This window comes from Triturus cristatus, chromosome 8 (genome assembly GCF_964204655.1).
Source record: "Triturus cristatus chromosome 8, aTriCri1.1, whole genome shotgun sequence".
Taxonomy (NCBI): domain Eukaryota; kingdom Metazoa; phylum Chordata; class Amphibia; order Caudata; family Salamandridae; genus Triturus; species Triturus cristatus.
Genome location: NC_140591.1, coordinates 1,584,218,183 through 1,584,231,585, shown reverse-complemented (window position 1 = coordinate 1,584,231,585; position 13,403 = coordinate 1,584,218,183). Strand labels below are relative to the sequence as shown.

At 43.9% G+C, this 13,403-nt stretch overlaps 1 protein-coding gene across 1 annotated transcript in view; it reads right to left on the bottom strand.

Annotated features, from left to right (window-relative positions):
• Window positions 1-2,978: 2,978 nt before the first annotated feature.
• Window positions 2,979-13,403, bottom strand: part of C8H11orf42 (chromosome 8 C11orf42 homolog) — a 47,421-nt gene continuing 36,996 nt past the window's right edge. The window contains exons 2-3 of the mRNA XM_085620616.1: window positions 7,177-7,861; window positions 2,979-3,112 (exon numbers count right to left, since the gene is read on the bottom strand). Coding sequence (XP_085476742.1) covers window positions 2,979-3,112; window positions 7,177-7,861 — 819 coding nt within the window. The remainder of the gene's footprint in view (window positions 3,113-7,176; window positions 7,862-13,403) is intronic.

Sequence of the window (13,403 nt, the reverse complement as noted above, 5' to 3'; positions counted from 1 at the left end):
GTTCCCACAATGCCTTTTGATATGCATGCTAGCTTCACCGTGTTCCCACAATGCCTTTTGATATGTATGCTAGCTTCACCATGTTCCCACAATGCCTTATGATATGCATGCTAAGTTCACCGTGTTCCCACAATGCCTTTTGATATGCTTGCTAGCTTCACCGTATCCCACCAATGCCCTTTGACGTGCACGCTAGCTTCACCGTGTTCCCACAATGCCTTTGGATATACGTGTTTCTTCACCGTGTTCCCACAATGCCTTTTGATATACATGTTACTTCACCGTGTTCCCACAATGCCTTTTCATGTGCATGCTAGCTTCACTGTGTTCCCACAATGCCTTTTGATAAGCATGCTAAGTTCACCGTGTTCCCACAATGCGTTTTGATATGCATGCTAAGTTCACCGTGTTCCCACAATGCCTTATGATATGCATGCTAAGTTCACCGTGTTCCCACAATGCCTTTTGATATGCTTGCTAGCTTCACCGTGTTCCCACAATGCTTTTTGATATGCATGCTGCTTCACCGTATTCCCACAATGCCTTTTGATATGCACGCTAGCTGCACCGTGTTCCCACAATGCCTTTTGATATGCATGCTACTTCACTGTGTTCCCACAATGCCTTTTGAAATGCATGCTAGCTTCACCGTGTTCCCACAATGCCTTAAGATATGCCTGCTAGCTTGAACGTGTTCCCACAATGCCTTTTGAAATGCATGCTAGCTTCACCGTGTTCCCACAATGCCTTATGATATGCCTGCTAGCTTGAACGTGTTCCCACAATGCCTTTTGAAATGCATGCTAGCATCACCGTGTTCCCACAATGCCTTTTGATATGCATGCTAGCTTCACCGTGTTCCCACAATGCCTTTTGAAATGCATGCTAGCTTCACCGTGTTCCCACAATGTCTTTGGAAATGCATGCTAGCTTCACCTTGTTCCCACATTGCCTTCTTTACAGCAGAAACATTGGTGAATAGTAACTTCAGTGGAACTGTTTTGATTTAAGGCCATTAAAAACCCTCCCTTAGGTCCTCTGTTCCATATTGACATGAGCATCTTAATTTATTCTTGTGCAATAGTTACTGCTGCTTTTTGTCACTTTCTACTGGACCCACCCGCCATAATCCTTAAATTTGCATTGTTCTGATTCAGGTTCTAGCTTTCCCTTCTTTTGCACATTTTCCTGAGAATTCTACACTTATGAGTTGCCATTTACGGTTGACAGTGAGTGAGCACGTAAGGGAGTGAGACATCCCACAAGTGGGGAGGGAGCGGGGGAAACATTAGACACCAGAGGAACTGGAGTCAACGGACATTGATAGACAGGTGCAAGGTCCACAAGATGGGCCTCATGCTAGGAATGAGATGTGAAGTCACTATCTCAAAATCTACAATCGATAGGTGTGTTCAAGTCACACTGTTCTCCCTGCTGCTCCTTGTGGACTCTTTTGTGGCCTCCTGTTTTTTATTCACTTTATATGTAATTTTTTAGGTCTTTTGTTTACTACTTCCGTTTGCAATGTTACCAAAGATGCTCCTGAAATTTATTTTCCCTCTGTAGAAACCCCACCCAACAGAATGAGTGAATTCACTTATTGAGTTACACATCATTATAGGGAGGGTGTGCCTGCTGCTGTTGATCCTCTGAGGTGACATGTTGTACACTGTTTTGTGTGATTGAACTAACTGACAGGTTTTCCCATGGAGGTGGGAGCGTGGCCTGATGGTCAGTCTAGGCGGAGCCTGGCTGTCAGTCTCTTTGGTGTGCAAACAAGATTAGTCAGGCGTGTGGATGGGCGGTGATGAAGTCTGCCTGGACCAGAATGTTCTATGAGAAGAAGGTAGTTGGAGGGAGTTGGCGTTGGACCAGAACACATTGTGATAGTCGCTATTTCATGCCGTAGGTGGTTAAGGCAGTGTTTGTTGCAAACCCCTTTAACTACTTAGGTGCATAGTTATGAGTGGGGATGCGTCGCGCTTGCAACATGCAATGCTTTGCATGCGTGACCCAAGCCCAAAATGAGATTTATGAAGCCACACAAGACCACCTTGCATAGCTCTGAGTGACTTCATAAATCCAGAGTAACGCAATGCCGTGCAAACTGCTGCAGTGCATTACTGTGCCCTGGTAAGGCGTTCCATCGGTGCTGCATGGGTGTTCCCAGGCAACTCCCATGGATTTTAATGCCTTCCCGATTTACTGTTGCTGGTAGGCTTTGGAATGTGCCAAATTGCCACGCCTTCCCAGGTGAGGCATAATGAGGAGAAATATCTTTATTTCTCCTTGTTACGTCCTCTGCTTCACACATAGAAAGAGAAATATGCCTCTTGGGATTGTTTTTGTGCAGGAAGGTGTGTCTATGGAGGTTCTTCTATTTGTGTTTCGGAATGGGATGTATTAAATGGCTTGTGACTGCAGTTGCAAACCTTTCATCAATTCCTGACCCCTGATTTGGGGGGGGGGGGGGGGGGGGGTTGGTAATTGATTCGTAAGGGGGAAGGTAACTGTGTTGGTGGCCTCATGCAGTACTCCCTGGCTAGAATTGTAGTTTTATTAAATGTAAAATAAATTGCCAAAGTATAAACCTGAGGACCCCTTGATACTGATGCTCAGGCCACATCAACTCCCTACCGCAGCACCTTTTACCCACCAGGAGCCCCTGTGAGCAATCCAACATTCAGAAGCTATCAAACACACAGGACAGGTGAGAGAAAGGGTGAATAACAGCTACCCCATATAAGTTTGTTTGTTCCACACTTCAGTGTATAAACACAGGGAAAAGAACCTTCTCTGTTGGGTTCCCGCAATTTTGTAACAGCTCTGTTTTCATTTTACAATTTTGAGTAAGACAGGCACACCTTTGGACACAATTGTTTTGCAGCATATGCTTTTAACTGCAGGAGGTGGAACATAAGATGTGCTCTCAAAGTTCCAGAGCAATTCACTGTCCCTTTTTGGGGTCAACAGCCAGGTCACTCATCGCTGTCAGAGTCTGTTGCCGCACTCGTGAGGAGAGGTAGAGACATGGTGCGCATCTCAGCTGCCGTGAAGTTGGACGGGGTGTCGATGGTCTCAGGGTCCCGGTGGCTTGAGAAAGGTAAGGTCTCTGAATGAAAATGGACAGAAGCAAGGCGAGGCATTAGGGCTGAGAAGAAGACACAAGTTACAGGAGGAAAATAGCATGCAATGGCCAGTTGCAGTCTACCAGATAACATATCCCCAACTGTATATCACCAGTAGGCTGTTGCTAATCACCATGTTGTTCCAAGACCACATGGAAGGAAAAGTACCTTTATGTGATCATGGTCTTTGGTGATAACTAGCCAAAATATAGTTGGTTGAGTATATACTTCTATTTCCAGTATTTGTATTAATTACTCTAAATTAACCCTTTGGTATCTCACCATAGATGTCACTTATCAAACTGCGCAATCAACATTTTACGCAATGTATCACTCTGTGGAAGGGGCAGGAGATGTAGCTGATCCTTCCAAAGCTAGAAAACATCTACTATTCGTGTCTCAGTTATATTTAACTTTATCCACCTCAACGATGAAGCTGCCACACAACCAGGGCTGGGCGATTGGAGAGGACCGACTCAGAAACGTTGTTAAAAAGAAATGTGTCAGAAAAAGATAGAGGCTCTTGTTAGATTTGAAAATCTGTCATATTCGTGTTTATTGTTCTCCAGAAGTTCTCTAGCGGCTTCTGTGGGTATAGGCAGGTTTTCTCACTATTCTGAAGCCTCATTGTAGCATGGTACCAAACTGAGGCTTTGTCACCAAGTCAGCGTGCCCCCTGAATATCGAAACCACAATGTCAATGGGACACAATGTCGAGTACAGAGTATCGAAAATAAAATATCAGCAGGTAAGTCTAGACTTCCTATATCTAACTCCCCATATATGTACCTATATGGTACATATATCTACAAGATGTGGAGTTAAGATAGTAAATCAGCACTTCCCTATATTCACTTACATTCCCATATTTTGTCCGTTGATATTCTGTCCTCGATATGTCCTCGATATGGATGGGACGCCCTTAACATGCCCCTTCCTAATAGCGACTCGCAAACCCTATTTTGCGAATTGCTAATAAGTTACAGACTCGCAAAATAGGGCTTGGTATATGACAAAAAGCATTTTACTGGTTGCAAATGGCTCGATGGCCAAATGTGGGTGAAGGTACTTGTAGCTAACAAGATGGATCCTATCTTGTATATATTTATGTAAACATTTATTTGTTTGCATCATATCTCACAATACTTGTTGTGCTATGCCAATCATGAAGCTGCCTCGGGTAGACTTGGTCCCTTCCTTTTGAAAACTCATGTTACCTGCAGTGGGCCTCAAAGTTCCTCCCACGTCCTCTTCAAGACCTATGTGGCCTCCTATCAGCAATACTAATAGGCATACAGCCGGCTACTATGGGCTGATTAACAAAGGTAAAGTTACACTTTTGTCTATGCTTACTATTTATTTGGTATTCACAAACGAAGAGTTTAATTTTACTAATAGTTAAGTCACGACTGCAGAAACTCCACACAAGGAAAGAGAGGACGAATCTTCTATCCTTGCTTCATGTAATGACCCGATGGATTCTGAGTTTGTCTATTTACCAAATTCCTCAAATATCTTTATACAGGATGTGTCCCATAGTTAGTTGGAAAAGGTATCTACAAACCATGTGGTCCGTCCACATTTGAAAATATAGTTGAGGAACATTCAATTTATCTAGAGACTAGTATTGTAAATGATCCTTAGATGTTCTCAATTAGATGTTCTCAACTTATTTAGAGCTAAGCTTAGATTTGTCATGAAGGTCTTCTCTTTTCCCCCAGCTCCAGTGAGCTCTGCACACAGTAGTTCTCTGAGCAACATTGAATTTCACCCGAAATGCAATACCAACGATTGCTTACGCCTTTGGTTACCTCCCAAATCCAGTTTATGTCTTTAATTATTTGAAATAAAATCTTCCCAATGTTACACTCCATTCAGTCATATTCTGTAATCCTGTCAAAGAATGTGCAGTGCAGCGCAGCGGGCAGCACTTTGGAACCCATACTTCATTTTACAGCATAATGTGTCTTTTGACTACTGCTTTGTACGAATTATAAAAGGGGCAGATTGTTCTATTTTTGTAGCTGTGGCTCACAAGATAAATTTTGTCCAACCTTCCACCCCAAATTGGGAACATGTTTACCTTTTCTAATTTTACATCACCTACCGACCTTCTAAAGTCAGATCTGTTTATTTGTTATCTAGAAAAACCAAGACTTTAGTATTGGGAGTGTTTATTTTGTAGGTGTTGGGTCATAGAATAGGCTGGTTCTCCTCTGTGAGCCAGTTGGAGCCCTACGAAATATAATGATGTCATCTGCATAATGGCAGGCGTCTCCTTCATTTGAGTGGAGAAGCGTCGCCCCACTAAAAAAAGCCCCCCCCCCCCGAAAAGCCCCAGAGCTGAAAAATAAAATGGTAATAAAGTGTATTTATTATTTTATTTTTCAGCAACCCGTCCTGAACCGGGAGTCAGAACGGGACGGGGCCATTGCTGCTGAGTGGCAGCAGCGAGCTGTGCATTTAAGTTTAAAGTGTACATGTCTCTTTGGCCATCGGTCTTGCTACGGCCAACCAGACACATGCATTCTAAACCTCTCTAACCAAGCTGTCAACAGTTCCACCATTAACATTTTATCCACTCCAGAACTGTTCTGGTGGAGCCCTGATCGCTCAAAAGTAATCCTTGTGTCCAAAATGTGATTGGTTAATAGTTCCCCAAAGAAGATCAAGGAAGGCGATCTGTTTACTGGATTGGGAGTTCAGGAGTCAAACAAAGCAGCACCTTGGGCCCACTCTAGAGGCAGAGAGAGCCCTTCCTATGAACAGCCAGTGACATGATGTTTGCACAAGGCCGGGGTACTTGGCCTTTGCTTAGTAAGGCCCAGAATACTGACTGTAAAGCTGGGTCCAAATAGCTAAGTCTGTTTGTTTCTAAAGAGATGGGTATCCCACCATGCCCTGCGACATAATCATTATTCACACAACACATCAAATGGGTGCCATGGCTGTGCTGGTTCACTCCTACAACTGCAAAATCTGAGGTTCAAAACACAATAAAGTAGTGTGAGTGAAATATCAGCAGTCAGGGTGCCTTGCTGCTCTTTGAGGGTGGGCATTGGGGCAATCAAGCAGTGAGGGGGAAAGCTGAGTGGTGAAACACGTTTTAAGATAGGGCGTGAGGAACTGCCCACTGACATCACCCACTATCATCAAGGTAAACCCAAGCCTGTTAGACATCACAGGATGTCTCAACCTCTGTCCCGCCTCTGGGGTCAAGGAACTGCACCCTGCCTTGTGACACTCATTCCCTTAGGGTAGCAGAATTAGCAATGGGATGTGTGTAATGGCTCAGCTGAATCAGTGAGTGTTTTATGGACTTGACAATGCAGCACCAGTGATGGAAGGCGTCTACAATGGTTTTCTGGATGGGGAGGTCCATTCTGGTCATCCAGCACAGCTAGAGTGTGCAGGGCGTGGGTATGCGCAGAAGGTTGGGCTTGTGTTGTGTTTGCGATGGCAGAGATGCCACCTGTATAAATAGCCCCCCACCCTCCCAGCTCTGGTGAATCAAGAAGCCCTCCAATGTCCTTTCTTTGGCCTCTCTTCAAACATTGCCCTTGTATATTTGTTTATTTGCCCTTGAAATTGAAGCAAGGTGTGGTGCAAATCTCACATGACACTTCTTTCTCTGCCAGTACAAAGGGAACTTATAGAGACCCTCCCCCCATTATGTACTTGAACTCAAAGGCTTGGAAGTGTGGTGACTCCCTTACATGAGTGAGATGAACCACTCTACAGTCTCACTAATCTTCAGACTCTTCGTTAAGATGGAAGCCATTTGCTTATCATTTGTGGAGTCATTTGTTCAGGGAACCAGGCTACTAGTCAAAAATACAAAGGACAAACGCCTGGAGCTAGACTAACTCGGGTATAACTTAATTAACTTCTTTTCGAAATGATATGAAATTTACCAAAATATTCCCCGCATTCAAGTCGGGGGCTTGCCAAACTCTGTTACTTCAGAAATAAAGAGGCAATTGTTTGAAACACTATTCTTCTTAAACCATTTCTTACCTCCCCATTACACTCATCACTTGAAACTTACCAGATAACAGTCTGGAGACAGTCCGGATTGTCTTTATTTGCTTATATGATGACCCCGCAGTCTTTCCTTTTCTTGGATGATGGGCCAGCACAGTTGACACCCGTACCCACGACCCTCTCCCGGGCAACTTAGACTTCCCTGTGTTCTTTTGCTGACCAATCATTCTTTTCGAACTTACAGAGAACTTCAAGTAGGAGAAACCGATGGGTGTAGGTTGACTTAGCTTGAGTTCCTTCCGTTCCTTCCCATCGGTCACTACAAGTTGAAGGTGAGAGCAGTAGAAGACCTCATAGATAACGTATATCCTTCTGACGGGCAACCACGGAAGGTCAGGCCTCAGGGTGAGCTCTCCTGGGTTCAGAACGAAGAGGACAATCTTCTTGTTGATGTTCTTCAGGGTGAGGTGGATGTACCTGGTGGAGCCCTTGATGAGGTGGCTCTCCGCGTACTGGAAGTCAGGGCGAACTTTGGAAACATGGTCCACGCTGCTCTTGATTAAATCTAAGTGATGGTTGTGCTCCACCAAGTTATGTAAGGGACCCACAGGAATGATCTTCCGCACCCAACGGATATGGTTTCGAGGGATTTCAGACTGCTTGATGACAACGTAGAGCAGGTCGTAAGACAAGGCATCTTCCAGATACGGAACAGCCACCACAGGAGCTCCAAATAGTTTATCCACCACCTGCAACAGAGAAACAGAGAGTTGTCTAACATTATGGGGAAAGTGGTGTACTACACTGCAAAATAGAGGAGCAATCATTGGTCTTTCTTTCGGCTTCTTCTCAGTTGTAGACTAAAATATAGAGGCATTCATATGATTTATTAATAAATTGAACAAAATGGTAAATGCTTTGCAGATCCAGCTTCATAAAGTATAACTGAGAGTTGGCATGTTTTGAAGATGTATTTGAAGGTACAGTCAAGTCAAGAACTGTAGAATAATATCAAAACAGCTTCCTTTTAGGCATCATAAATTCATTCTCCACTCATCGCCGTTGTATTCATGTGGTATCTGTATAGCACACATCTAGCTAAAAGGCAGTACAGCTCTGCACAGAGTCAAAGATAGTCTGTCAGTGAGGAATTGGAGAGAAAGCTGGGTTCACAAATCTTGTGAACTTATCTGTACAAGCGGTACCTGCCTATCAAATACAACCTGCAGGAAGACATATGCCTGCTATAACAGTACCAAAGGTAAACATTACATAAATACAGCATTGAAATAACACAATACTCATGTACAACACCTAGATATCACCACACACCAACACAGTGTCCAGACAACACTGTAAACAAACATACTGGCCAGATACTACCTGGAATTATAATATTCACCACTTATATAAAATATATATTTTTCTCTAATGCTATAAGGAGCAACAGTTCCATGGTACAACTCATTGAAGCCAAAGGATAACTTTTTAACATAGCAGTGCACCTACATAAAACATAGAGATGACACTGCACAGAAACACTGCCTCTCCATGTGACTGTAGAGAAATGAAACTTCAACATGACCCTAGAGATGAACACATTCCCTAGGTACTGCAATATAATACACAAAGGCAATGCCAAAACGCAGTACATGTAAATACATCAATAGAATACTACTGCGAATGCATAAAGGGCCATACTTATGAAAAAGTGGTGCAGCGCAGCAACTCACCTAACTGCACTGTGCTGCGTCACTGACAAACGGCAGGAATGCGCTGTATATGAGGCAATATGGCACATCCCTGTCCTGTCCCCCTATGCTGGCACACAATGGGCTGCCTAGTGCCAACACAGGCACCCTTGCACCATGGTGCAATAGTGCCTAGGTTGCACTGCAGGATTGTTTTTGTGCATGAAGGGACAAATTCCTACACAAAAGCAATCCTGAGAGGCGTTTTCCTCTTTCTATGTGTGCTTCAGAATACAGCATTCTTAGAAAGAGGAGAAATAAAGATATTTCTCCTTGTTATGCCTCTCCGGGGGGCGTATCTTTTAGGGACATTCCCAGGTTTACCTGTTCTTACAAATCTGGGAATGTGTCAAAATCCATAGATGTTGCGTGTGAACACCCCTGCAACACCCATGGTAATGCCTCCATGACGCAGAGTAATGTAACACAGCGATTATTTGAGAATTATGAAGCCACGCAGGGCCACGCATGTAATCTAAGTTTTCATTTGCGTCGCTCTTGTACACATTGCATGGTGCAAGAGCGACGCAAAGGGGTTCATAAAAATTCTCCATAATGTCCAAACTTTCATATAGGAAATTAATACTCCTAGAAGGCAAGATACACACGTATGACACAGATACAATAAAACCACACTTACTTAGAGCTGAACACAAATTCACCTAGGACATTTCCAGCTTTCAGAACGACACCACTGCTATTCAAAACATACCATTACGATAGTTTTCACAAGTACGTCATTCACGTGATACCACTATACATGGGTAACTGCTGGTTAGCACTGCATACAGCTTTGGGCATTCTTATTTACAAATTATTAACCTTTAATTTTTTTTAAACTTTATATTTTTGTTAAAAGAATGTTAAACTCATATGATACCTGTACATGACGTGGGCACCAATCACAATAGAGAGACGAGGTATACCTTGGTTGCACAATGCTCTGCCCAATTATAACTGGCCTAATGGTCCTTCCCCTGGATTTCCTGGGTGCTTGTACACCAGACTTGATTTTACCAGCTGGGAAATATGGTTGGAAAATTTGCATTGAGATTTGGCTGCAAGTGCAGCTGAGCCCTGTCCCACAGCTCAGCCTCCTTGAAAGTCATGGGGGGTAGTTTGTAATATTTTCCCCTGCCAGGCCAGATCCCCCCTTCTCTCTGCCACCCTCTCCATCCACCTCCCACCAGTCATAACTCACCGTGTACCCTGTCTTGTTTGCCTCCTGCTCAGAGCACGCTACATTAGGGGACAGATGTATCAATCTTTCACGCAGTGCAACGAAGCGAGCCACCTTGCGGCGCTACGAGTCTTTGGATTCGAGTGGCTAGGTATCATTCTGGATCGTAAGGCCTCGTGGTCCCCCCATGTCCAGAAGAGAAGGGCAGTTGGCCAACATCAGGCCTCAACCATCTATAAAAAATTCAGGGGACAACCTCGAGGGCCCTACTTCCGGCTATAGAGCTAAACAAACTAAAATTTCAATCAGCCGCCTTACGGTGTTGAAATATGGAACCACGTGAATGCAGATCCACTTACTCTTAGCAAAAATACATTTGTTCATTTGATTCCAATGTTTCTAGATGTGGCACATAGACGGGTGGGTGAAATTGCCCGCTTAAGGCCACTCACATATTGGGTGAGGATTTGGGCCAAGCTTAAGCCTTACCACAAAGCGGGAAAGGGATTGTTGTCTTTCAACAATAGCCTAACCTTCCCGCGGTTTAGGCACGTCAAATCCTGGTTTGCAAAATTTGGACTTCGTTCTTTTCGGTCGGATCCTGCATCGTTGACTCTTGCCTCAGAGTCCGCTAAAAACGTGTTACAGGTATATTCCGTCTAGCTTACTTCATATCTCTAGCCATGGGAGAATGACCAATCAGTTTCTGCTCCTCAAAGGCACCCCCTTATATGAAGACTTTGCTCCGGCCCATTTGAGTATCTCGCAATTATCTACTGGAACCCACTCTGGTCAGATGGACCTTTTTACTTGCCCAATAGCGTGGAGGGAAAAACACACAATTATCAAAATTACTGTCCGCAATTTGCCATAATCAAGGACTCGAGACTTAATCTCTTGGCTCTCTGGTTTTTATTATCAGCATAAAGATTTGCAGGTACAAAGTCCTCAATACGAGGCACAACAAGTACATAGGCACTAACACAAAAGCTACTCTACGGAGAATCCGCATACGGCTAAAAATAACTAAAAGTACAATCTCTAAAAGCATGAGGTAGAACACCACCAAGCAAATGTCGATACTAGGGACACTGAACCATACCATCTCTGTCCCTACTCTGCACTAGATGACATCCCTACTTAGCAATCCCTTGAGACCCTCATCGAATAAAAGGTGTCAGAGTGAAACTTCATAAGAAGTCTTCACTTAGAGAGCTTTGGTCTAAGTTGCCCCCTCTATCCCTTCGCCTAGCCTTCCTCTGCTCTGGGCTGCTCTGATCTGCCTCCACCCTCGGGGCGCTGTCCCTAATACAGAACCCCAAATCCCAGAACACGCCCTTTGCGCCTCCTCTTCTGCGGGGTCGTCTTTCAGTAAATTTCCACAGAGCGCTGTCCAGTTCCATCGTCCATCGCTTGGCCTTGAGTCCCAGACGCCATCCGCACTAGGAGTTACGATTGGCACATTCCAATACACTCCCATGTCTGGCTTTTACTACATAAGTCAATTTGTGAACAAAGAGCTTCTCTACTAACGAGCAACTGTCCTTGCACCTGGGGTGAGATCATGCAAAGCAGACATTCTTCACATCTTTTAAGTTGCAATTTACTACAGCCTAAAACCTCTACTGGAATAAATCCTTTTTGGCCTATTGCCCTTGGCTAACATAAGAAAATACCAGGCCTTTCGCCTCAACGATATATGCGAATTCTGGCCACTACTTCGGTTACACAAGCAGGTTTAAATCACAGTATTGACATTTACGTCTTTCTTTCATGTGTGGTCAAACTAAACAGTCCACAGACACGAAGTCTAAGTTACACATTTCTAACACCACATTGTTAAAAAAAAAAAGAAAAAGGACTAAGCTCTATGCATTGCTTCAATATATACATAAGATGCTTGTACATAGCTAACACTTCTATGGAAATCGATATAGGTTATACAATTCATAATACATTGCACACAAAATACCTGAGCACACATTTGATTATATGCGGGTGCCGACTAACAGTGAGTATAATGCACCCCTACAATTTTCAAACTTTTAAGCGCTACATCAGTTCCCCCCTTTGATGACACCCGTCATCACACCATTACATTTCTCTTCTTTAGAACTGATTTAGACCGCGCTAGTCATAATCTTGCCATGTCGAACTCCCTCCAGTCTCTTAAGACTCTCATATTGCTGCTCCTGGAGCTTCGCCATCCTTTTCTCGTTTGCCTTAAGAGCCCTTTCAACCTTGCCTCCTTGATACCACTTCCATGCCTTCACGCATCCCCACAAACAAATCACGCAAACCACAGCAATGATAATCGGCTTCAACACTGATCCCAGAAATCCTCTTCCCAAATTCGCAAACCAAGTTCCCACTCTTCCAAATCCTAATCCAATCTTCTCCCACACATTCTCCTCCGTCAAATCCATAATCTTCTTGTGAATAGTTGTGATGTTATCTATGTACTTCCCTATCTCCTTCGTGTTGTCTGGAATATATGTGCAACATTCCTGAACCTTCAATAATTTGCAGACTCCGCCCTCTTTGGCTAATAATACGTCTAAAGCAAGGCGATTCTGCATAACCATATTCCGTATCGACAACATCTCTCCAGCCACCAACAACAAAGATCTCGCCGTATTCATAGACAACTCATCAACCACAGTCGCCAACCTCCTAATCTTCACATCATTCAACACCACACCCATACTAGGTATCATTGCTCCGTATGTCCCCAATCACTGCACCGGCGTTCGTAGCCCTACGTTTCCTAGACTGTCGCTTCGTCTCTAACAACTCCAAGTCCTCGGTGTGATAGATCTTCGGGAATATAATGGCCAAATAGCATATGCCATACCAATTCGCAGGTAGTCTGACATAAGCATTCTTCCCGCATACATAATATACTGTCGGAATTACCTCTATTGGACCTACCATAAAATTCTTAGCAGAAGCTTCCACGGTAAAGGTCTGAGAACAAGTGCTATGTCCTACTGCGACCTTATCCGTATCGGATTGAGGCCGTCCAATACACAAATTCCCTCTCTGTACCTCATCTAACGCTATTGGTCCATAACTTCCCTTGGATCTGTGAGCCCTCTCCTCGTCTGTCCAATCTACTGGGCTATCTCCGGTGTGTCGTGTCTGGGTCAACTGTCTGTATCTGTCCTCTACCTGGTCTATGAATTTCTTCTCTATCTCAGATAACGCACATGTCAGGTTATTCCTGTGAGCATGCGCCGTATCCAACTTCATAGTCGGTCTAAAATACTTTAGGAGTCTGTCCTCTTTCTTGCTAGAATCATATTTGTTCAAATGCTTGATTGCTGGAACTTCAGGAAGTACCGTGTCAAAATTTGAAAA